This window comes from Corythoichthys intestinalis, chromosome 4, assembly GCF_030265065.1.
Source record: "Corythoichthys intestinalis isolate RoL2023-P3 chromosome 4, ASM3026506v1, whole genome shotgun sequence".
Classification (NCBI taxonomy): Eukaryota; Metazoa; Chordata; class Actinopteri; order Syngnathiformes; family Syngnathidae; genus Corythoichthys; species Corythoichthys intestinalis.
The window spans coordinates 30,029,180-30,055,901 of record NC_080398.1 but is presented as its reverse complement, the minus strand read 5'-3'; the positions used below and the strand labels follow the sequence as shown (position 1 = coordinate 30,055,901).

The window sequence follows — 26,722 nt, the reverse complement described above, 5'->3', positions numbered from 1 at the left end:
ATGTATGTGCGGGATCCCACCCTTAACAAGAGTGCATTGAAATATTACCCATTAGGCCTAGCGCCACCTAGTGGGAACAGGAAATGCCTTTTTTTACGAAACAGGCTCCTCCTCCGAGGAAAAAATCTCTATTCACCTCAAACCTGCAAGAGGGGAGCCTTAAGACATGTGTTCAGGTGCCTGATGAAAAATACTGAGGTTTGGGTGAAGCAGAAGGGTCCAACAGGAGACGTAAAAATGACTGAACCCATTTCGTCTCACCAAAAGTTTTGAACAGTCCTAACTTCTACAACACATCTGCGCCAAACATCTCGTGCTTGTTGAGTCATACTCTGAAGGGTCCTGTAGGGGTCATTTGCATCAACCCTACAGCGCCAACTAGTGGCAATAGAAAGTCACTAATTTTTTCTAATATATGTCCAGTTCTTTTCAGGTTGGTCATTGTAATTTCAAGACCTTTTGTAATACTTATTTCACGGCCCATGTCCACATGTCTCTGTCTGTTGCCGTGATGACCCTTTGTTCGCCATTAAAAGGAAATATTTTTTTTCAGAGACTCAGGCAGCTTATAGAGCCACAGAATTTGGCACACTTTGTCGAATTGGCCCAGTTAGAAGATTCATTTTGGTTTTCAATAAGGGCTTGGCTGCACAGCTCAGTAGCGCCTCCTTTTTTGTAGTACTCTTTCCAATAGGGGTTTTTATCTATTAGGTGTGTGAATTTAAAGAGGCGACTTTCGAGCATGTGAGGTTCTAATGGGATGAATAGAGAGGACGATCTGCCACCACCCCGACCTGCACACTGTCCGAGTTGAGTGACGTCCGAGTTGCGCAAGATTGCGAGGGCCCGTTCAGTCCTGCTTGCAGGCCTAGTTTGATATTGAAACCCCTCTTGATGTTTTCGTTTTAATACAATTTGTAAAATTAGTTTAACTAGTAGGTCGCCATTAGGGGTGTAACAAAATATCGAAATGGTGATATATCGTGATACTTTGTATCCCAAAAGGTTATCGATATGCTCCTGCCAACAATGGAGATATCGTTTTAAAAAGGTGTCAGTGTTTAACCCTTTAACACCAAACGTGTTGGCAGCGACGTGTTTACGCACATCATCTTTGAAGCCTCGTCACGCTGTAATTACGTCACCCATGTGCCGCTGGTTGCTCTCATTTAAAAGTGCGGAAGTTGATGTCCACACCAGTTTTTATTTGAAGTCAATCGACCAAGTAAAAAGGGAGATAATGTCATTTGAGTGTTACAGTTTTATTGCACTCATAAATAAGCATTAAAACGCTGCATGGACCATGTGTTCATCTCCATATTTCCATCATTTCTTGTCCTTTTTCAAAACCGAAAGCAGCACAAAAGACTATATATCCCAAGAGCCGTTGTGAGGTCAAGAACGACGAACCAAATGTGAACATTTTTAATAAATTGCCGAGCGAGGCGCCACCTAAGCAAAGGGAGGCATGCGAAGCGAGCACAGGCCGGTTGGATTGAGCGAGCGACTTTGAAACGTGCGTTATGTATCGAAAATTAAATTTAGCGCAAGCTAATGCATTATTTCATTAACATTCTAATCATAAGTAGTCCAACACAGCGGACATGTTTGTCTGATGTTGTGACCAAATCGGATGCTGTGTGATACTCCAAAAATAGCCGTAACGGTATTCGATACTGAGTATTGGATTGGGACCAAACTAATTCCACGTTGTTTCTGTATGGGATCAAATTAGGCAGGGAAGGGGTAAGGATTTTCAGTAATTCCCCCATTCATCTAGCATAGCTTATCCAAAGTAGGGGTGGGAACCTCTGGATACCTCACTATACGATAGGATTTGCAACACAAGGCTTATGATACTGATGATCTCACAATATGGCGATGCAACAATTATCTATGCATGGGCCAGGAAATCATTCTAGGATTTTTTACAAAACAACTAATGAACAGAAAAACAAGCTCTTTTCATCCTTCTGCTGTGAACAGGAATGAGTTTATCACGGGTAGATGTCCAATCCATTTGAAGTGGGCGGGTGGCAGCTAATGCACATCCTTTCATCACTCCCAATGAGTTCATTTTGGAGAATTTCACGTCATTTCCTGTTGGTTTTGGTCACTTCCTTTTCCTTTTGAGGTATTTAAGGGTCACTTCCTGTTGATTTGGGGGCATTTTTAGGTCAATTCCTGTTGATTTTGGGTTACTGAAAAGGAAGTGACTCAAAGAATGTCCCTGAATTAATAGGACGTGACCGAAAATCAACAGGAAACAACCTGTAAATAATGTTGAATGAATGAATGAATGAATGAAATATGTATTGTCATCATCATCGGTATCAATGACAGTTACAAAAATGTGGGATAGTTTGGCCAAAGAAAGAGAATCATTGACAGCCACAAAATATGGAATAATTTGCCCGAAAAGACCGATGACAGACAAAGGAAGACGGGAAAAAGCATGTGCTTATCAATACCCGTCCCCCTACAGCCCGGGACGCACAGTCTAGCATGGTAGAGTTGCATATTGCATATTGCATGTTACCTTTTCATTGGCTCAAAATTCTATTTGCATGTGTTTTCCTCTAATACTTTTAAGCATTGTGTTTTCTTGTGGTAGCTTTAAAGCCAGTTGTTGATCCGTTGTACCCATTGGTCACGTAGCGTATTTAAAACACTCTTATTTGATATGACTACGTTTAAGTATTTTCTTAAGGCATATTTAATATGTTCTGTCTGCATGCATCTAAACAAAACAAGCTGAAAGCGCACGGTAGCCTCTTGTAGGACGTTTCGACGTCTTTACTGTTCATTTTGCTTTTGCTGCTTGTTTTGTGAAATATCAACAGTGCTGCCATTCTCATTATGTTTCTCTCGGGTTCAAATTAAAAGGGCTTAAACAGATGTCATGTTCATGTCACAAGAGTCATACACTTTCGATTTATTGTCTCACCCCTAATCCAAAGACTGCAAAAAAATGATAAGTGTTAGTATTTTTTTTTTAAATTTCTTTAAAAACTGACTTATTTTAAGAAGGCATTGATATATGAAACATGCTATGTACTCTTTCCACAGACACAAACTTTTGTGCAGATTCTCAATTAAAAAAATAAAATGAATTGGGGTACAAGAGTGAGTGACTGTTTAGAAGAAGACATGTTACTGACAGTCTTAATCAACTGTCTGCCTGCAATTTAAATCATGTTTCAAATGCATATCAGTGGACTGAACAAATGCCAAAATGATCATTGACGTGAAGGCGACAACGGGTAGGAATCACAAAACTTGAAAATGAAGCTGGCAGTCAATCACTGGCAATGACAATAATGTGTCATATTTTGATAGAAACCAATCAAGAGCTTTGGTTGTTCATAGAGTTCAATGCCACTGGTTCAGAATGAATTGAATCTAGTTCATTTCACTTTCAAAATGATTATTTCATGTCTGAAACAATTTTTTCCTTGATATGTGCTGAGTTTCTGTGCTAGGTTTGGTTGTTGTCTAGCCTCACTAACATGCTGGTTGCTAAGGACAAATGAATGGCTATCTTAAAAGTAGATGTGCCATTTCCGAGTCTGTTTTCTCATAATGTTGGAATTTGAAGATGCACTGACAAACCAACTTCAAATCGTAATTACTCTGCGATGGCAAACATAGCGTAATCCTTTACATATCATTGTAAAGCTGATGTAGTGCTGGCCAAAAGTATTGACACCCCTGTAATTCTGTCAGATAATGCTCAATTTCTCCCAGGAAATGATTTGCAATTACAAATGCTCTTGTAGTATTATCTTCATTTATTTCGCTTGCAATGAAAAAACACAAAAGAGAATGGAAAAGAAAAAAAGATCATTATCATTTTACACAAAACTCCAAAAATGGGCCAGACAAAAGTATTGGCACCCTCAGCCTAATACTTGCTAGCACAACCTTTAGACAAAAAAACTGAACAACCGCTTCCGGTATCCATCAGTAGCCACTTTTACATGCTGACTTTTATTCATACCGGTTCAAATAATTCCGAATGGAAATTTCAGATCAGCTGTTTACTAGGGCTGTCAAAATTATCACGTTAACGCGCGATAATTAATTTTTTTTAATTAATCAAGTTAAAATATTTGACGCAATTAACGCACATGTCCCGCTCAGACAGTATTCTGCCTTTTGGTAAGTTTTACAGCAAGGCTTTTTGTGCTGTCTAACAGCGAACTCTTGTGGTCGCTTTGCGACATGGTTTATTGTTGTCTTGCCAGTTCAATATGGCTGCACGACGTCTCGGGCTGACGCCTACGTTGTAATGTTGTGCTTATATGATCGTTGGACAAGATTTGTCTGTAATTATGGTTGTTGTAAAGGATGTACATATTATGTTAGTAAGCAAAATGTTATATTTTTTGTATGAGACGCTTTTTGTTTATGTTTAGTGAACCTGTATAGCGTGCTAAGCTAACGTTGTTGCTAATGCAATGCTTGTGTACTTTGTTTTTGTAGTTTTACGACGGTCTAAAGAGGACAATGGTTTGAGGCCATTTTATTAATAAATCAGATGAAAAAGGAAGAAGTCTGATTATTAAGGCGTCGTTCACTAGCTGTCTAGCTTTGGAAAAAGTAGACGCTTCGGAGTGAGGACAGCATCGACAGGTTTAAATGACAGTACAGTGAAATGCCCACTACAGTCCTTATGTATCGTATGTTGACTGTATATATCCATCTTGTGTCTTATCTTTCCATTCCAACAATTTATTTTACAGAATATATATATAATTTACAGAAAAATATGGCATATTTTATAGATGGTTTGAATTGCGATTAATTGCGATTAATTACGATTAATTAATTTTTAAGCTGTAATTAACTCGATTAAAAATTTTAATCGTTTGACAGCCCTGCTTTTTCCATGTCACTTCATCTATTCCGATCCAGCGTTTACATGTGTCTGCCTTTATTCCGAAAGGACGTTTGACAACTGCCGTCTGACATGCGCAGATTAATCAAAACAAAGCGTCACGTTGCAAAACATGGAGATCGATCGTCAGATCAGCTGCTGTTTTAACTTTTCGAGTGGAAACAAAACTTCAGAATGACACGCCGTTCATTTAAAAAGTTGTGTGGGCTGGTGGAGGGATTCATGGATATAAACTTTCCGCCGGACTCCAATTAGGTGCGCTGTGCGTGTGCTTGGAAGCCATGTTGCAAGTGACGTTACTTACGTCACCAAGTGACGTCACCACGTCAGTACGGAGCATGTGCAGAAAGAACGCAACCAGACACCATTCCGCTTCCCTGTTTACATGATATAATTTTACTTCTAATCGTTTTGGGAAAAGGAATATTCCACCCCTGTGAAACGGAATGAAATTCCATTCGGTTTGGGCCTGTTCATTCCGAATGAGGTGTTTATATGGAACACATTTATTCGGTTTGAACATCTAAACCGATTGCAATTGGAATATTTGGCTCCATGTAAACATGGCTAATGAGATTCTTACAATGCTCTGCTGGAATTTTAGACAATTCTTCTTTGGTCAACTGCTCCAAGTCTCTGAGATTTGAAGGTTGCCTTCTCCAAACTCCTATATTCAGATCTCTCCACAGGTGTTCTATGGGATTCAAGGGTGTACTCATTGCTGACCAGTTTAGAAGTCTAAAGTGCTTTCTCTCCAACCATTTTCTAGTGCTTTTTGAAGTGTGTTTTGGGTCATTGTCCTGCTGGAAGACCCATGACCTCTAAAGGAGACTTAGCTTTCTCACACTGGGCCACACTGCTGCAAAATTTGTTGGTAGTCTTCACACTTTATAATGCCATGCACACGGTCGAGCAGTCCAATGCCAAAGGTATCAAAGCAACCCCAAAACATCAGGGAACCGGCCTGTTTTTTTCCTGTAAACTCTATGTTGATGCCTTTTCCCAAAAAGCTTTACTTCACTGCTGCAAAATTTGTTGGTAGTCTTCACACTTTATAATGCCATGCACACGGTCGAGCAGTCCAGTGCCAAAGGTATCAAAGCAACCCCAAAACATCAGGGAACCGGCCTGTTTTTTTCCTGTAAACTCTATGTTGATGCCTTTTCCCAAAAAGCTTTACTTTTGTCTCATCTGACCAAACGTTCCAAAACGTTTTTGGCTTTTTCAGGTAAGTTTTGGCAAACTCCAGTCTGTTTTTTTTTATGTCTCAGGATCAGAAGTGGGGTCTTCCTGGGTACCCTACCATAGAGTCCCTTTTAATTCAGACACCGACGGATAGTACGGGTTGACACTGTTGTACCCTGGGACTAAAGGACAGCTTGAACTTGTTTGATGTTCGTCGCGGTTCTTTATCCACCATCCTCACAATCTTTCGTTGAAATCTCTCGTCAATTTTTCTTTCCCGTCCATATCTAGGGAGGTTAGCCATAGTGCCATGGGCGTTACACTTATTGATGACACTGCGCACGGTAGACACAGGAACATTCAGGTCTTTGGAGCTGCACTTGTAGCCTTTGGATTGCCCATGGTTCCTCACAATTTTGCTTTTCAAGTCCTCAGACAGTTCTTTGGTCTTCTTTCTTTTCTCCATGCTCAATGTGGAACACATAAGGACACAGGACAGAGGTTGAGTCAACTTTAATCCATTTTAACTGGCTGCAAGTGTGATTTAGTTATTGCCACCACCTGTTTTGTGCCACAGGTAAATAACAGGTGCTGTTAATTACACAAATTAGAGAAGCATCACATGATTTTTCAAAGGGTGCCAATACTTTTGTCGGGTTCATTTTTGGAGTTTCGTGTAAAATGATAATGATTTAATTTTTTTCCATTCTCTTTAGTGTTTTTTCATGGCAAGCGAAATCAATGAAGGTATTGCTACTAGGGCTGTCAAACGATTAAAATTTTTAATCGAGTTAATTACAGCTTAAAAATTAATTAATCGTAATTAATCGCAATTAATCGCAATTCAAACCATCTATAAAATATGCCATTTTTTCTGTAAATTATATATATATACTGTAAAATAAATTGTTGGAATGGAAAGATAAGACACAAGATGGATATATACATTCAACATACGGTATATAAGGACTGTAGTGGGCATTTCACTCTACTGTCATTTAAATCTGTCTATGCTGTCCTCACTCCGAAGCGTCTACTTTTTCCAAAGCTACACAGCTAGTGAACGACGCCTTAATAATCAGACTTCTTCCTTTTTCATCTGATCTATTAATAAAATGGCCTCAAACCATTGTTCTCTTTGGACCGTAGTGAAACTACAAAAAAAAAGTACACAAGCATTGCATTAGCAACAACGTTAGCTTAGCACGCTATACAGGTTCACTAAACATAAACAAAAAGCGTCTCATACAAAAAATATAACATTTCGCTTACTAACATAATATGTACATTCTTTACAACAACCATACTTACGGACAAATCTTGTCCAAGGATCATATAAGCACAACATTACAACGTAGGCATCAGCCCGAGACGTCGTGCAGCCATATTGAACTGGCAAGAAAGCAATAAACCATGTCGCAAAGCGACCACAAGAGTTCGCTGTTAGACAGCACAAAAAACCTTGCTGTAAAACTTACCAAAAGGCAGAATACTGTCTGAGCGGGACATGTGCGTTAACTGCGTCAAATATTTTAACGTGATTAATTTAAAAAATTAATTACCGCGCGTTAACGCGATCATTTTGACAGCCCTAATTGCTACCAAAGCATTTTTAATTGCAATCCTTATCTGACAGAATTGCAGGGGTGCCAATACTTTTGTCCAGCACTGTATTATTCTCTTTTTGATTCAAATAACACCAAATAACAAATGATTCACAGTCAAGGGTGTAGGTTTAGTCCCAAAATTGTTAGGGACGATATTACAGCATAACCTCCATGTACACTTTTTCCTGTATTTAGTCAACCACTAATTGTGCAAGTTCTCCCACTTGAAAATATTAGAGAGGCCTGTAATTGTCAACATGGGTAAACCTCAACCATGCGAGACAATGTGGAAAAAAAAAACAGAAAATCACATTGTTTGATTTTTAAAGAATTTATTTGCAAATCATGGTGGAAAATAAGTATTTGGTCAATACCAAAAGTTCCTCTCAATACTTTGTTATGTACCCTTTGTTGGTAATAACGGAGGCCAAACGTTTTCTGTAACTCTTCACAAGCTTTTCACACACTGTTGCTGGTATTTTGGCCCATTCCTCCATGCAGATCTCATCTAGAGCAGTGATATTTTGGGGCTGTCGTTGGGCAACACGGCCTTTCAACTCCCTCCACAGATTTTTTCTATGGGGTTGAGATCTGGAGACTGACTAGGCCACTCCAGGACCTTGAAAGGCTTCTTACGAAGCCACTCCTTTGTTGCCCTGGCTGTGTGTTTGGGATCATTGTCATGCTGAAAGACCAAGCCACGTCTCATCTTCAATGCCCTTGCTGATGGAAGGAGATTTTCACTCAAAATCTCTCGATACATGGCCCCATTCATTCTTTCCTTTACACAGATCAGTCGACCTGGACCCTTTGCAGAAAAACAGCCACCCCCATGCTTCACTGTGGGTATGGTGTTCTTCGGATGCAATTCAGTATTCTTTCTCCTCCAAACACGAGAACCTGTGTTTCTACCAAAAAGTTATTATTTGGTGTCATCTGACCATGACACACTCTCCCAGTCCTCTTCTGGATCATCCAAATGCTCTCTAGCGAACCGCAGATGGGCCTGGACGTGTACTGGCTTCAGCAGGGGGACACATCTGGCAGGGCAGGATTTGAGTCCCTGGCGGCGCATTGTGTTACTGATAGTAGCCTTTGTCACTGTCGTCCCAGCTCTCTTTCGGTCATTCACTAGGTCCCCCCGTGTGGTTATGGGATTTTTGCTCACAGTTCTTGTTATCATTTTGACGCCACGGGGTAAGATCTTGCATGGAGCCCCAGATTGAGGGAGACTATCAGTGGTCTTGTATGTCTTCCATTTTCTAATAATTGCTCCCACAGTTGATATCTTTGCACCAAGCGTTTTACCTATTGCAGATTCAGTCTTCCCAGCCTGGTGCAGGTCTACAGTTTTGTGTCTGCTGTCCTTCGACAGCTCTTTGGTCTTGGCCATAGTGGAGTTTGGAGTGCGACTGACTGAGGTTGTGGACAGGTGTCTTTTATACCGATAATGAGTTAAAACAGGTGCCATTAATACAGGTAACGAGTGGAGCCTCGTTAGAAGACGTCTTTGATAGCCAGAAATCTTGCTTGTTTGTAAGTGACCAAATACCTATTCCACTCTAATTTGGAAATAAATTCTTTAAAAATCAACAGTGTGATTTTCTGTTTTTTTTTCCACATTCTGTCTCTCATGGTTGAGGTTTACTCATGTTGACAATTACAGGCCATCTTTTCAAGTAGGAGAACTTGCACAATTGGTGGTTGACTAAATACATATTTGCCCTACTGTATGTGGCGTTCGAAAACAGTATTTTCTAAAGTGTTACATCCTCAAGCAGAGGAATTTGCAGTGTATACTGTTTAATATTGAAATGATTTCACAGGTGATTATATCAGAGTTGCTTATATGTCAAATAACTCAAAGAAAAACTTTCAAAAGAGCCCCGGTCAGTCCTGCTGCTGTGTTTCGAGGGAACTTTTAATTAGTTTTGCTGCTCTTTATTGTGATTGCAACAAAAACTCGACTGACTAAAATGTTGGAAAGAGACTCGATAGCATCTGAGCCTTTAGTGACTTTAATTCATTCAGAGCAGAGTGAGGTATTCAGTTATTCTTAGATTTAATCGGATTTAGTTTATTAGAAACAAACACTAATGGAAATAACAGTGAGATTAAAAAAAAAATGCATTATTTATCACTCCAATCCCTTTTAGTGATTATTTTCCCTCCAAGGCTTAAAACTGGATGCGGAAAAATCTTGTCTCTTTGTGAAAGTCAGTGGAGTGTGATATTTTGAGTTTGGTATTTAAGGACAGCCATGTTTTTTATATCTGCTTGTGTCCTAAACTTCAGTCCTTGCAACAGTGCTGTTCATTTCTGATTAAAAAAACATCTTGTTTGGTGTCTCTATGCTGTTTGAAGTCATTTACAGAAATGGCCTTTTCAATTCCTGCTGACAGGCTTCCAATTGAGTTCACCGCCAGCTCAGAAAATAATCTTGCTTTTGTGTCATCACTTTTCAGAGCGACAATGTCTACTGGAGCATCGCCATGACTTCTTACAACAACTCTGAAAACATTTCCCCTTCACCATCTACGTCCTCCGTACTTCTGTCAACGCTTTATCTCAACTCCTCCGGCGCCCCCTCATTCATCCCGCTGTCCTCGATTGGGAATTGCAGCGGGGCGGCGCCATCGTCGTCCTCGCCACCGTACAACTTTTATGCCGTGCTGCTCGTGCTGCTCATCTTCTGCGTGGTGTTCGGCAACGTGCTAGTGTGCGTGGCCGTGTCGCGAGAAAGGGCCCTGCAGACTACTACCAACTACCTCATCGTCTCTTTGGCTGTGTCCGACCTTCTGCTGGCTACCCTGGTCATGCCGTGGGGAGTGTATCTGGAAGTAAGTCGGCCAAAACATAGTGTTTTCAACCCATTACCGTATTGGCCCGAATATAAGACGGTGTTTTTTGCATTGAAATAACACTGAAAAAGAAGGGGTCGTCTTATATTTGGTGTCTAAACATTATACCCATTCACGACGCTAGACGGCGCCAGATATCATTAAAGCGATGTTCTGTCATGACAGATCTCAGCTCCTCTCAAGTTTAACCAGTTTGCATTGTTGCAATGTTTTTCCTTATTCAGATTTGTTTCAATACTACAGTTAGTTGGACTTCACTTTGATGGTTAATGGTTAATGGTTATTGCGTTTTTGTTGTTTTATTACAATAGATTGGTTTATTTACATTTCAAAAACCAGAAGCCATTCATTTACGAATGTGATTGCACTTTAGTTTACATATTTAAATGTTCAGATAATAAGATTTGAATGAGGCAAAATAACATGCTTTTTCTCTCAAATATATTGTTATAGTCATTTGTTTCAGATGTACTATAATTATTTTCTGTATAAAAATTAATTTGGTGTTCAAAAAGTCTTTTTTCAAACTTGAGTCTTGAAAAAGAGGGGGTCTTCTTATAATCAGGGCCGTCTTATATTCGGACCAATACGGTATTTGCTTTACATATTGACCTAGTGACTTATTTATAGGCTTACACTAGAACTACCAAAGGTGGATCAGTTGATACAAACCACTTTTGTATTCAGAGAAGGGTCATCTGACTGTAATCCGCATATATTTTGTCAGCATTGAGGTCCTCACGAGTCATTCCCATTTACACTCACAAAACCACAGGTTTTGATTGCGCCAATTAGCATCTTGACTGTTTGCAGGGCAAGGCGGCCTTGGCTTTGTTGGACAGTGGACCGCTCAGGCAGGCAATCGGGCGGACAACCTTTGTACTATATTTTTTAGGGGCCGTTTACATGGTGACTCTAAGAGAATACGAAAAAGTTCCAATTTGCATTTACAGTGGGGCAAATAAGTATCTAGTCAACCACTAATTTTGCAAGTTCTCCCGCTTGAAAATATTAGAGAGGCCTGTAATTGTCAACATAGGTAAACCTCAACCATGAGAGACAGAATGTGTGTGTGTGGGGGGGGACCAGAAAATCACATTGTTTGATTTTTAAAGAATTTATTTAAAAATCATGGTGGAAAATAAGTATTTGGTCAATACCAAAAGTTCATCTCAATACTTTGTTATGTACCCTTTGTTGGCAATAACGGAGACCAAATGTTTTCTGTAACTCTTCACAAGCTTTTCACACACTGTTGCTGGTATTTTGGCCCATTCCTCCATGCAGATCTCCTCTAGAGCAGTGATGTTTTGGGGCTGTCGTTGTGTAACACGGACTTTCAACTCCCTCCACATAATTTTTCTATGGGGTTGAGATCTGGAGACTGCTAGGCCACTCCAGGACCTTAAAATGCTTCTTACGAAGCCACTCCTTTATTGCCCTGGCTGTGTGTTTGGGATCATTGTCATGCAATAAGACCCAGCCACGTCTCATCTTCAGTGCCCTTGCTGATGGAAGGAGATTTTCACTCAAAATCTCTAGATACATGGCCCCATTCATTCTTTTCTTTACACAGATCAGTCGTCCTGGTCCTTTTGCAGAAAAACAGCCCCAAAGCATGATGTTTCCACCTCCATGCTTCACAGTGGTTATGGTGTTCTTCAGATGCAATTCAGTATTCTTTCTCCTCCAAACACGAGAACCTGTGTTTCTACCAAAAAGTTCTATTTTGGTTTCATTTGACCATAACACATTCTCCCGGTTCTCTTCTGGATCATCCAAATGCTCTCTAGCGAACCGCAGACAGGCCTGGACGTGTACCTTGTTCAGCAGGGGGACACGTCTGGCAGTGCAGGATTTGAGTCTTCCATTTTCTAATAATTGCTCCCACAGTTGATTTCTTTACACCAAGCGTTTTAAATATTATTTTTTAATATGCAGTTGGGCAAATAAGTATTTAGTCAACCACCAATTGTGCAAATTCTCCTACTTGAAAAGATTAGAGAGGCCTGTAATTGTCAACAAGGGTAAACCTCAACCATGAGAGACAGAATTTGGGGGGGGGGGGGGGGGGGGGGACAGAAAATCACATTGTTTGATTTTTAAAGAATTTATTTCCAAATTAGAGTGGAAAATACGTATTTGGTCACCTGCAAAGAAGCAAGATTTCTGGCTGTCAAAGAGGTCCTCTTCTAACTTCTTCTAACGAGGCTCCACTCGTTACCTGTATTAATGGCACCTGTTTAACTAACCTGTTATTGGTATAAAACACACCTGTCCACAATCTCAGTCAGTCACACTCCAAACTCCACTATGGCCAAGACCAAAGAGCTGTCGAAGGACACCAGAGACAAAATTGTAGACCTGCACCAGGCTGGGAAGACTCAATCTGCAATAGGTAAAACGCTTGGTGTAAAGAAATCAGCTGTGGGAGCAATTATTAGAAAATGGAAGACATACATGACCATTGATAATCTCCCTCGATCTGGAGCTCCATGCAAGATCTCACACCATGGTGTCAAAATGATAACAAGAACAGTGAGCAAAAATCCCAGAACCACACGGGGGGGGACCTAGTGAATGACCTACAGAGAGCTGGGACCAGAGTAACAAAGGGCTACTATCAGTAACATAATGCGCCACCAGGGACTCAAATCCTGCACCGCCAGACGTGTCCCCCTGCTGAAGAAAGTACACCTCCAGGCCCGTCTGCGGTTCGCTAGAGAGCATTTGGATGATCCAGAAGAGGACTGGGAGAATGTGTTATGGTCAGATGAAACCAAAATAGAACTTTATGGTAGAACCACAGGTTCTCGTGTTTAGAGGAGAAAGAATACTGAATTACATCCGAAGAACACCATACCCACTGTAAAGCATGGGGGTGGAAACATCATGCTTTGGGGCTGTTTTTCTGCAAAAGGACCAGGACGACTGATCTGTGTAAAGGAAAGAATGAATAAGGCCATGTATCGACAGATTTTGAGTGAAAATCTCCTTCCATCAGCTAGGGCACTGAAGATGAGACGTGGATGGGTCTTTCAGCATGACAATGATCCCAAACACACAGCCAGGGCAATAAAGGAGTGGCTTCATCAGAAGCATTTCAAGGTACCGGAGTGGCCTCGCCAGTCTCAGATTTCAACCCCATAGAAAATCTGTGGAGGGAGTTGAAAGTCCGTGTTGCCCAACGACAGCCCCAAAACATCACTGCTCTAGAGGAGATCTGCATGGAGGAATGGGCCAAAATACCAGCAACAGTGTGTAAAAGCTTGTGAAGAGTTACAGAAAAAGTTTGGCTTCCGTTATTGCCAACAAAGAATACATAACAAAATATTGAGATGAAGTTTTGGTATTGACCGAATACTTATTTTCCACCATGATTTGCAAATAAATTCTTTAAAAATCAAACAATGTGATTTTCTGTTTATTTTTTCCACATTCTGTCTCTCATGGTTGAGGTTTACCCATGTTGAGAATTACAGTTCTCTCTAATATTTTCAAGTGGGAGAACTTGCACAATTAGTGGGTGACTAAATACTTTTTGCCCCACTGAATAACAAATATATTCATATTATGATATATAAAATACGATTAAAGTTATTGTAAAGTCACTGTTGCTGAGCAGACTACATAGGGCAGAATCTTTTATGCCCCATAGGACAAAAAAAACAACTTTTTTTTTCTTTTCAAATTACACTCAGTATAGGATTATAAATAAATAACCCTGAAGTAAATCACAGTTGAAGAGCTTGTACAAAACAGTTGTCGCTAGGTAGACTATTCGAATCGTTTCTGCTTCACTGTCCATATCCGTCGAAAAAATGCTTGTTAATTTCACTCCCGACTCTAAATTGAAGCATGTTATTGGCAATGTCAGCAATTAATTTGAGGAGTGGTTGTCACTCTACTGAAGTGAATTTCCGTGAAATAAGAGCACTAATATTTGATTGGATGTTGTCACGGCTGACAATGAACTATTCAAGTTAAGGGGCTAATTAGGAAAGTATTGCCAGGAACATCGTGTCACTTGGCGAGTATGTCTGAACTATGCTAATAAAATTAACATAGCATCAGTTTAGATGGAAGTGAAGATAGTTGAAGCAAGTAAAATACGTGTGCATTTGCAGGTGGTGGGCGAATGGCGCTTCAGTCTGATCCACTGCGACATCCTGCTGACTCTGGACGTGATGATGTGCACGGCTAGCATCCTCAACCTGTGCGCCATCAGCATCGACAGGTACGCTGTCAAGCTCCCGTCTACAAAATGGACACCGTTATTCAGTCGTTTGTTTTGTGTGGGTTTTGCAGGTACACAGCTGTTGCCATGCCTTTGTTGTACAACACGCGCTACAGCTCCCGGAGGCGGGTAGCCCTGATGATCGCCGCTGTGTGGTTCCTTTCTTTTGCCATCTCCTGCCCGCTGCTTTTTGGACTCAACAACACTGGTAAAAGCCAAAAAAACCCACAACTTTCCTACATCAATGTCAAATAATTTTGGAAAAGACAATCCCGACAGTAGGATTCAGTTTAGTGTCAAATTCGCGGCCTTGGGGCCGATCCAGCTTGAAAAGTCATTTTGTATGGCCCGTGAAAGTAAATCCTGATTTAATATTTTTTTTTTTGCTGAAATTACAGCGATGAAAGAGTATTGAGTTTTTTTCCCTTGGTAAATTGTTTAAAATATATAAATGAAATATATCCTAACACTGAGTTAGAAAAAGATAACATACTTGTCAACTACCTTATTTATGAAAAAGTATCTAAACCTTTTGGAATTTCTCACATTTCTGCATAAAATCACCATCAAATGTGATCTGATCTTTGTCAAAATCACACAGATGTAAAAACAGTGTTTTAACTAAAATCACCCAAACATTTATAGGTTTTCATATTTTAATGAGGATAGCAAGCAAAGAATGACAGAAGGGGAAAAATAAGGAAGTGAACCCTCTGCCTAAGGAGACTTGAAGGGCAATTGAAACCAATGATTTAGGTCAGGTGTGTGCCCAATCACTGATGAGTGGTTTAAAGCTGCCCTGCCCACTATAAAGCACACACCAGGTAAGAATTGTCTTGAAGAAAAGCATTGTCTGATGTGCATCATGGCTTGGTCAAAAGAGCTGTCTGAAGACCTGCAATCAAGAATTGTTGATTTGTATAAAGCTGGGAAAGGATACAAAACCATCCCTAAAAGTCTGGATGTTCGTCAATTGACAGTCAGAGAAGTTGTCTACAAATGGAGAGTTTGGCACTGTTGCTTCTCTCCCAAGGAGTGGCCATCTACCAAAGTTGATGCCAAGAGTTCAGCGCAGAATACACAGAGAGAACCCTAGAGTGTCTGCTAAAGACTTACAGAAATCACTGGTACAATCCAACATCTCTGTGCACACATCAACTTTATGTAAAACTATGACCAAGAATGGTGTTCATGGGAGAACTCCACGGAGGAAGCCACTGCTGTCTAAAAAAATGTGGTTGCTCATTAAATGTTTGCAAAATAGCACTTGGACACGCCACAGACGTTTTGGCAAAATATTTTGTGAACTGATGAAATCATAGTTGAATTGTTTGGGAGTAATACACAACGTAATGTGTGGAGGAAAAATGGAACGGCTCACCATCATCAACACCTCATCCCCACCATGAAGCGTGGTGGAGGGAGCATCATGTTTTGGGGCGGTTTTGCTACCTTAGCACCTGGACAACTTCCAATCATTAATGGAAGAATGAATCCAAAAGTTTATCAGGATGTCTTTCAGGAAAACCTGAGGCTGTCTGTCAGAGGGTTGAAGCTAAAAAGAGGATGGATTTAACAAGACAATGATCCAAAACACAGAAGTAAATCAACTTCAGAATGGTTTCAGAGGAACAAAATACACGTTCTGGAGTGGAAAAGTCATAGCCCAGGCTTGAAACCCATTGAGATGCTGTGGCATGACCTAAAGACAGCGATTCATGCCAGACATCCCAGGAATCTGACTGAACTACATCAGTTTATAGAGAAAAATGGGCCAAAATTAGTCCTGATCGATGTGCCAGACTGATCTGCAGCTACAGGAAGCATCTGGTTGAAGTTATTGATGCCAAAGGGGGTGGGCGAAAAATAATAAATGTGACGGTTCACTTACTTATTTTTCCCCCTTCTGTCATTGTTTGTATACTATCCAGTTTAAAATATGAAAACCTATAAATGTTTGGGTTGTTTCAGTTAAAGCAGACGCATTTTTTTTCACCTGTGTGATGTTGACAAAGATCGCATCACATTTGATGATGATTTTATGTAGAAATGTTAGAAATTCCTAAATGTTCACATACTTTTCCATACCACTTTTAACTTATTGCCACGAAAATGTACCTTCCATTTTCCTCTTCTCCAGCGGACCGTGAAGGCACCACGTGCAGCTTCGCCGACCCAGCCTTTGTGGTGTACTCATCGGTGGCGTCCTTCTACGTTCCCTTTATCGTCACCCTGCTGGTGTACGCTCAGATCTGCGTGGTTCTGCGCAGGCGCGGCCGACGCACGGCTCCGCCGTGTGGCCGCCGTCTGCCTGAAGCCTCGGAACCACAGAGGCACAGAAAGGTAGTGGAGTAGGGTTGGGAATCTCTGGCATGAAGCCGATTCGATATGTATCTAGATACACAGGTTACGATTCGATTAAAAAACGATACATTTTTAAGGCCCAGCGATTCGATACAATTCGATACAGTTTAAGAACGATACAGTTCGATACAGAGTGAAAACGATACATTTTTAAGGCCCAGCGATTCGATACGATTCGATACAGTTTAAGAACGATACGGTTCGATACAGAGTGAAAACGATGCGATAGTAAACATTTGTTGTGTGTGTTCGTAGAGCACAGGTGTCAAACCGATTCCAGAAAGGGCCTAGTGGGTGCTGGATTTTGTTCCAACCGATAACGCGCAGAGAGTTTAACCAATGAACTTCCTGCTGAAACAAGCAGCACCTGACAAAGTTTAACTGATTACACATGTAAAAGATCTAATTGATGAAAAGGTGTCCTCTTCATTGGTTGGAAAGCAAACCTGCACCCACTAGGCCCTTTCTGGAATCGGTTTGACACCTGTGTCGTAGAGTATTTTAAAAATATAAAAAAGACCATATTTTTTAATAGCAAAATTTACTAAATTTGATACCAATGTTATGTTTTATTTTTTATGAGAAAATAAATAAGGCTTACTATATGACCGTCGTTTTGTTGGATGGGACTGATAATACAATAAAACTCCAGTCACAGACAACAATAAAGTGCAGTAATTCAATTACTGTATTTCCTGGTGTTTTTAACACAAGAGGTAAGTAATTTAAGTGCAAACTTTCAATGTAAACATCTTACAAACAAAAAATATTAATTATATGCAGCAGCTCTTGAAAAAAAAATTAAACCTGCTAGTGTTATCATAAATAAATAATAAATTATGCTTTACGACTGGTATAATTGGGGGAATAAAAACATAGCATTTTAGACAGGTCAATAATCATTACTTTAACCTAATACACAGCAAAGTCATTCACTTATGCCCGTGCTTCCTCATTTTTTATTGCTCATCACTGTCCATATCTTTTTTGAAGGGCAAATTTTTCTTGAGGAAGATCAACTAATCCACATGTTCATATTTAAGCAGACTGCGTTTCGTGGAAACAATATGCTGCCCTTTCCAGCATTGTAGTGGGTTATTTTTCAGGGTTAAAACTCACGATTTCTGTACCGCTCCACACTTCACACAAGCTCTGTCCCATGCGAACAGATCTGGCTGCTTTCATCACTTAAAAGTCCGACTTTTGTTTTCCTTGGTGCGTTGAAAATCAATCACAGCACGTCGCTGCCGTCGGTGATCACACTGTCCATTGTTTTAGCATGTTGCTTCGTTGCCACTACTAGTTTCTTTTTCGTTTTGGGCTGTGAAGAAAACGCGACGCTGCGTGCTTTACAGTGGTTTCGTTAGCTCTCGCGTTGTTATGACACGCCCGTGACGATCAGGTAATGACGGCGACTAGTAGCGGTTCTGCCGAAATGCATGGGATGTAACTTGTGGCAACCACGACTGTGAGTAGTGCTTGTCCATATTATATCATGCGTGCGGTCTCGATCTAAGTGTCCGCTGTGAGGCGAATGACGCGCACTTGTGTCATTCACTGAAAGACACAAGCGTAGCATATGAAGTAAAAGCTAAATTATCATATTAAGCAATGCATTGAACTAGGCATTAGAAGCCGATTCTTGTGCTCGCGATAGCCGAATTCTATCTCTACTATCGGTTCACTGAATATTTAATGGCTAATTACTGTCGAATGGTAACTTTACAATCGATACATCTGTATCTCTCACCTGGAAAACCGGATATCCGGTCGTATCGGTTTATCGTTCTCAAGCTTAGAAAAAAGGTGGTGTCACCACCTGGTGCTTTTGGCTGCTTGGCCATTTTGTTAGCTAATAAGAGGGTTTATGGGAAAACTACAAATATGGCTTCTGAGGAGCTAGTGGGAGTGGTGGACTGTGAGTAGAGGTTAAAATAAAGCCTTTTTGGGTCAGAGTTTTGGATTATTTACTTCCTAACAAGTTTTTTCAGATATCTGTCATTTCTGTCGACAGATGCGTACAGTATACAGTGAGGAAAATAAGTACTGTATTTAAACACACTGCAAATTGACAAGTTCTCCCATTCAGAGGCGTAGCAAGGGTCCCCAGGCCACAAGCAACATGGGCCCTTCGAGCATGTGCAAGTAAGGGGGACAGTTGGACTTGGAGCAATAGAATAAAGAGTAGCAACACAAAAATACCACCATCGGATGCGGAGGTATATACCTTTGTGTGAAATCAGTAGTCAGATTGGCCCTACGACCCACTAAATTCAAATTATTCTGTAAAAACCACTGATTGGTGGACTACCGACCGAAATGAGTATTAAATTTGCTAATAAAATTGTTTAGGATTATTTTAGATGCATATATGTTATATTTTTCTTATAGAGTATTCGAGGAGGAATACGATAGACCCATTAATCCGCTTTTTTTTTTTTTTTTTTTTGAAAAATCACAATTTCTTTAAGTAGTCACATGAATAATGAGGTGGCGTCTGAAAATCAACTTAAAACAACTCGGCAAGGACTTTCCAGAGAGTACTTGGTGAGTCACTCTTTAAACAATCATGTGGTATTAATAACTGATTGGAGTTTCTTAAACATGTATAATCCACGTGACATGGTTAGTGTGGATTGGGATTGATAACAGAATCGTTAGAAAATCTGCCAAATGATTCCATGGTATTGAAACACTCCCTACACTTGTTGCTGCGACAGTGCAGTAAAGCTGCGTGTGCTAAATCTGTTGGCTCTCTGAGGGCCCATGCTGGCTGGGGGCCCTAGGCAATTGCCTGGTTTGCCTAATGGGACGCGACGTCTCTGCTCCCATTTAGAAATGATGGGAAGGTTTGAAATTTTCATAGTAGATGCTTGTCCACTGTGAGAGACAATCTGAAGAGAAAAAATTGAAATCACAGTGTTTTTTAACAATTTATTTGTGTTATACTGCTGCAAATAAGTAAGTATTTAAACACATGTCTAATAGCTAGAATTGTTAGCCTCAAAGACCTGTTAGTGGCCTTTAAAAAGTCCAACGAATAAGTGGAGGTGGACTTTTTGAGTCTGACTTTTTTACCTGTTTGAGGCGGTTAGCTGCATATAAACACCTGTCCACCCCATACAATCATGAAGACTCCAATTTCTAATATGGTTAAGACCATAGAGCTGTCTAAAGACACCAGAGACAGAATTGTAGACATCTGTAAGGCTGGACAGGGTTACGGGGCAATTGCCAAGCAGCTTGGTGATTTAAGATCCACCATTGGAGCAATTATTAGAAGATGGGAGAAGCTAAACATGACTGTCAATCTCTCTTGGACTGGGGATCTATGCAAGATCTACCTCGTAAGGTCTCAGTGATCCTAAGAATAATGAAGAATCAGCCAAGAACTACACAAGAGGAGCTGGTCAATAACATGAAAGGAGCTGGGATCACCATTTCCAAGATTACTGTTTGTAATACACTAAAATGTCATGGTTTAAAATCATGCATTGCACGGAAAGTTCCCCTGCTTAAACCAGCACATGTCCAGGGCCATTTTAAGTTTGCCAATGACCATTTGGATGATCCAGAGTAGTCATGGGAGAAAGTCATGTTTTCCTATGAGATTAAAATGTGTTTAAAATAGTGTTTGGAGGAAGAAGAATGATGAGTACCATCCCAAGAACACCATCCCTACTGTGAAGCATGGGGGGTGGTAGCATCATGCTTTGGGGGTGTTTTTCTGCGTATGGGACTGGACGACTGAACTGTATTTAGGAGAGGATGACCAAGGCCATTTATTGTCAGATTTTGTGGAATAACCTTCTTCAGTTAGAGCATTGAAAATGGGTCGTGACTGGGTCTTCAAACATGACAACCGCCCGAAGCAGACAACCAGAATAACCAAGGAGTGGCTTCGTAAAAAGCATATCAAGGTTCTGTAGGGGCCTAGCCAGTCTCCAGACCTAAACCCAATAGAAATTCTTTGTTTCTCAGTGACAGCCCATAAACCTGATTGATCTAGAGAAGATCTGTGTGGAGCAGTTTGACCTCTGCAATTGTAATCAAAGGCTACTGTATTACATATTAACATTGAGTCTCTCAAGTGTTCAAATACTTATTTGCAGAAGTATAAGGACTTGGATTGTTTACTTTCTAACGTTGTATTCATAGCTGTTGCTTACAAACACTGTAATTTGTTTCTTTGTGTCTCGTAGAATAAATGCACACAGCCAGAAGATGTCAAACTGTGCGCTCTGATTTTGAGACCCTCGACCGCGGCCCCCCAGCGCAAACGAGTTGTGAGTAAGCAACAAATTGCTACACAAAATTTTGGATTTTTTTTTTCATAGCCAACGGTATTGTCGCGTGGTAGACATTGGTGAAGGAGGCGTTGGTGCACCCCCTGGAGGTGGAACCGGGTCGCTTCCTGCCGCAGCCTGAGCAGACCGTAGCTGCACCGCCTACTGTCCAGACGTCATCCGCGTGCCCGGGTCGGGCCACTGTCTCCATGTCTGTGTCGGTTGGGCCCGCACCGGCACGTCCGTGTGTGGCGCCACGCTCAGCTCTGACGCCGCGGCCCCCCACGCTGGAGGGCGGCATGCGGGGCCACGAAGGCTGGCGCGAACACAGCGGAAGTGGTGGCTGGGCAGCCGTCACCAAGGAGCGGGCTAGGGGGAGGATGTCGCAGCAGAAGGAGAGGAAGGCCACACAGATGCTTGCCATAGTGCTAGGTGATCACGTGTACAACACAATTTTACACATTACTTTATTATTACTTGTATTCAAAAGACATTTTTTAATATAGTATATATTGTATATTATATAACATACGGTATTCATAATACAGTATATGATTTTTTTTTTGTTTGTTTTTTGTTTTTTTACAAGTCTTGATTGCAATTCATTTTTACATAAAAATTACCTTTATTTGATTTTATACATTATTTTTTTTTTTATATATATATATTTCTTTTGATATTGTTTATTTTCTATTTGTATATTTGTTGTATATTCGGTATTTAGTTATTTTTATTTTATATTTAGTATTTTTACCAAAATCAAATCCTTATATTTATTGGTATGTATTTATTTTACAATAAAACTACCTTCATGGTACATTTTAAATCATTTACAGTGGGGCAAATAAAGTATTTAGTCAACCACCAATTGTGCAAGTTCTCCTACTTGAAAAGATTACAGAGGCCTGTAATTGTTAACATGGGTAAACCTCAACTATGAGAGACAGAATGTGGGAAAAAAAGAAATCACATTGTTTGATTTTTAAAGAATTTATTTCCAAATTAGAGTGGAAAATAAATATTTGGTCACCTACAAACAGGCAAGATTTCTGGCTGTCAAAGAGCTCTAACTACTTCTTACGAGGTCTAACGAGGCTCCACTCGTTACCTGTATTAATGGCACCTGTTTTAACTCATTATCGGTATAAAAGACATCTGTCCAAAACTTCAGTCAGTCACACTCCAAACTCCATAATGGCCAAGACCAAAGAGCTGTCGAAGGACACTAGAGACAAAATTGTAGACCTGCACCAGGCTGGGAAGACTGAATCTGCAATAGGTAAAACGCTTGGTGTAAAGAAATCAACTGTGGGAGCAATTATTAGAAAATGGAAGACATACAAGACCACTGATAATCTCCCTCTTTCTGGGGCTCCATGCAAGATCTCACCCCGTGGCGTCAAAATGATAACTAGAACGGTGAGCAAATATCCCAGAACCACAATGGGGGACCTAGTGAATGACCTACAGAGAGCTGGGACCACAGTAACAAAGGCTACTATCAGTAACACAAGGCGCCGCCAGAGACTCAAATCCTGCACTGCCAGATGTGTCCCCTTGCTGAACAAAGTACACGTCCAGGCCCGTCTGCGGTTTGCTAGAGAGCATTTGGATCATCCAGAAGAGGCCTGAGAGAATGTGTTATGGTCAGATGAAACCAAAATAGAACTTTTTTGGTAGAAACACAGGTTCTCGTGTTTGGAGGAGAAAGAATACTGAATTGCATTCGAAGAACACCATACCCACTGTGAAGCATGGGGGTGGAAACATGCTTTGGGGCTGTTTTTCTGCAAAGGGACCAGGACGACTGATCTGTGTAAAGGAAAGAATGAATGGGGCCATGTATCGTGAGATTTTGAGTGAAAATCTCCTTCCATCAGCAAGGGCATTGAAGATGGCTGGGTCTTTCAGTATGACAATGATCCCAAACACACAGCCAGGGCAGCAAAGGGGTGGCTTCGTAAGAAGCTTTTCAAGGTCCTGGAGTGGCCTAGCCAGTCTCCAGATCTCAACCCCATAGAACATCTGTGGAGGGAGTTGAAAGTCCGTGTTGCCCAACGACAGCCCCAAAACATCACTGCTCTAGAGGAGATCTGCATGGAGGAATGGGCCAAAATACCAGCAACAGTGTGTGAAAAGCTTGTGAAGAGTTACAGAAAATGTTTGGCCTCCGTTTTTGCCAACTAAGGGTACATAACAAAGTATTGAGATGAACTTTTGGTATTGACCAAATACTTATTTTCCATCATGATTTGCAAATAAATTCTTTAAAAATCGAACAATGTGATTTTCTGGGTTTTTTTCCACATTCTGTCTCTCATGGTTGAGGTTTACCCATGTTGACAATTACAGGCCTCGGTAATATTTTCAAGTGGGAGAACTTGCATAATTAGTGGTTGACTGAATACTTATTTGCCCCACTGTATATATTATTTTATACCAAAGTAACTGTTTTGATATTAATTTCTTTAATATTTTATTCACGATTTTTCTTTTGTTTTACATCGAAATTACCATTTTGGGAAATTAGCGATTGAATATTTTGTATTTCATTTTTTCATCATTTAGCAGAATTCATTTTTATTTCTTTATTAAAAATACATTCGAATCGTCAGAAAACTAAACTTAAAACAAAAAAAATGTCATTTTAATGTAAACTGTAATGTAAACTAAACAGTAGTGATGAAAAAATAAAACAAAAAATAAGGATCAAATTCAGCTTTTTTCTATCGACTGTGAAGAAATCTTAATTTGACATTAGAATAAGCATTTTTGGTATTTCATTTTTATTATATCACTTCTTTTTTTCACAAAAATAATATCAGAAAGAAATTAAGTGCCATGTAAGCAATAAAAATTGACAAATTAAAATGAAAAGTAATGAATGAATAAAATCTACGTTGGCATACTGTACATATACTGTACAGTGGTATGAAAAAGTATCTGAACCTTTTGGAATTTCTCACATTTCCTCATAAAATCACTATCGAATGTGATCTGATCTTTGTCAAAATCACACAAATGAAAAAACTGTCTGCTTAAACTAAAACCACCCAAACATTTATAAGCTTTCATATTTTAATGAGGATAGTATGCAAACACTGACAGAAGGCAGAAATCCTCCAGCTTTATTCAAATCAACCATCGTTGATCACAGGTCTTCAGACAGCTCTTTTGACCGAGCCATGATACACATCAGACAATGCTTCTCATCAAGTAAATTCTTACCAGGTGTGTGTTTTATAGTGGGCAGGGCAGCCTTAAACCACTCATCAGTGATTGGGCACACACCTGACTTAAATTGTTTGGTAAAATTGGTTTCAGTTGCTCTTTCAGTCACCTTAGGCAGAGGGTTCATTTACTTATTTTCCCCATACTGTCATTATTTGCATGCTATCCTCATTAAAATATGAAAACCTATAAAAGTGTGGGTGGTTTTAGTTAAAACAGACACTGTTTTTACATCTGTGTGATTTTGACAAAGATCAGCTCACATTTGTTGGTGATTTTATGCAGAAATGTGAGAAATTCCAAAAGGTTCAGATACTTTTTCATACCACTGTATATGCATATTAATGTTCTTTCAGTTTTCTCAAAATAACCAAAAGCTGCTAAAAAAATATTTTCCTGCAGGTGTATTCATCATCTGCTGGCTGCCTTTCTTCCTGACACACGTCCTGAAAGCCCACTGCGCCAGCTGCTGCATCTCAACGTCTTTATACAGCACCGTCACATGGCTGGGTTACCTGAACAGTGCCGTCAACCCCGTCATCTACACTACTTTTAACGTGGAGTTCCGCAAGGCCTTCATCAAGATCCTCCTCTGTTGACGTTTCAAGTAAATGAGGTGATGATGGTGTTGGGTGGTGATGCTTTCAAATGGATTGGATGTCTACCGCCGTAAATGTGTATTTTTTTTTTCAGCCTTAAACACTTTCAAGAACACTAAACTCTACTACACTACTGTACTATAATGATGGCATTGTTTTTCCTGAAAAAACTTAAAGAGCCAAATTTAAAAATAGAATTTAAATTTGATGTTTCATTGTAAATATATTGCGCATTTTCACAATTATGGTCATATGCACTGTCAATATGAACAAATGTTAGCATGTCTATTGTTGTATGTTTTTAAGCTGAAGTGTCAAACTCATTTTTTGTCGCAGGCCACGGACAGCCACTAATCCATTTTTTAAATGAACCGACAACTATCTTGCTAGTCGATTAACTGTTTCAAGACATTGTTGACCTCAAACTCAGTTAAATCCTCTTTTTTTTACTGCTTCTTAATAGCAACATATCTTTCCTTTTCTTTTTGTAATTAATTTATGTTTTTTTATTCATAAACCTGTATTCTCTTTTTTATTTATTTATTTTTATTTTATTTTATGTTTTTAAACCTGTCTTGTTCAGCTGTTTGACACGAAGAATGGAAGTCTCAGTGCCCGGATGGTCCGAACAGTTTTAATGTTTCACATTGAGAGTCTGACATTCTCCTACTGCCATCATTCAACATACCTTGTTTATTATGACAAAGCAGCGAACAGGAAGACAACAACAAGAAATACATTGAACGTCTACACTAACTACTAATATGTTGGTGCTATTGTCAGCTAGATGTATTTGGAAAGGGAAGGGGGGGGACGGGGGTGGGGGAGTCTATAAGCTAAGTGATTGAAAGGGGTAGAGTGTACACAAATCAACTCTGTGATCTAGAACCCATTAATCGTGAGAATCCCTTGTGAGTGTAAGCCCGTTGGCGACCGACCCTACGCCACCCAATCACCAATCCCGGCACCGGGACCCCCCGAGCGCGCCCTATCACATCCAGCCGCACGCGAGCCCCACAAGGGGCGCGACAGCCACACAGACGAGCGGAGACGCCACGCGGGCCCCAACCCAAGGCCACGGCCCCCACCCAGCCAGCCCGGGGAGGGAGGGAGGGCGGGCGGAGTAGGTTCAGCGCAGCCCATCCCTTTAAAAAAAAAATTTATGATTTACTCTATATTGCCGAATGTATCACATTTGATAAAAGCATTTCCGGACCTCATTGAAGCAAAAAAAACTGTTTAAAAGCTTATTGTGTTCAATCTTACTTCAGTCATATTTGTTTTACCACAAGAACTGCTTTTTTTTTTTAATTTAATATTAAGTTTAAGGACTACATAAAGCTTTCAATCTAAAAAAAATACACTGCATTTCCTGTGAAGTAATTTTAAAAAATTAAGTTGCTGTTTTTGGCAAACATTCAGTGGAATGAAAAAGTATCTGAACCTTTTGGA

The 26,722-nt window shown here is 40.1% G+C and overlaps 1 protein-coding gene across 1 annotated transcript in view; it reads left to right on the top strand.

Annotated features, from left to right (window-relative positions):
* drd2l (dopamine receptor D2 like) overlaps positions 1 to 26,061 on the top strand; it is a 45,451-nt gene extending 19,390 nt beyond the window's left edge. Inside the window, exons 2-8 of the mRNA XM_057833271.1 lie at positions 10,158 to 10,532; positions 14,681 to 14,790; positions 14,862 to 14,998; positions 16,931 to 17,133; positions 21,357 to 21,440; positions 21,515 to 21,872; positions 25,074 to 26,061. Of these exons, the coding sequence (XP_057689254.1) occupies positions 10,185 to 10,532; positions 14,681 to 14,790; positions 14,862 to 14,998; positions 16,931 to 17,133; positions 21,357 to 21,440; positions 21,515 to 21,872; positions 25,074 to 25,270 (1,437 nt within the window). The 5' untranslated portion in view covers positions 10,158 to 10,184 and the 3' untranslated portion in view covers positions 25,271 to 26,061. The remainder of the gene's footprint in view (positions 1 to 10,157; positions 10,533 to 14,680; positions 14,791 to 14,861; positions 14,999 to 16,930; positions 17,134 to 21,356; positions 21,441 to 21,514; positions 21,873 to 25,073) is intronic.
* The last annotated feature ends 661 nt before the right edge of the window (positions 26,062 to 26,722 follow it).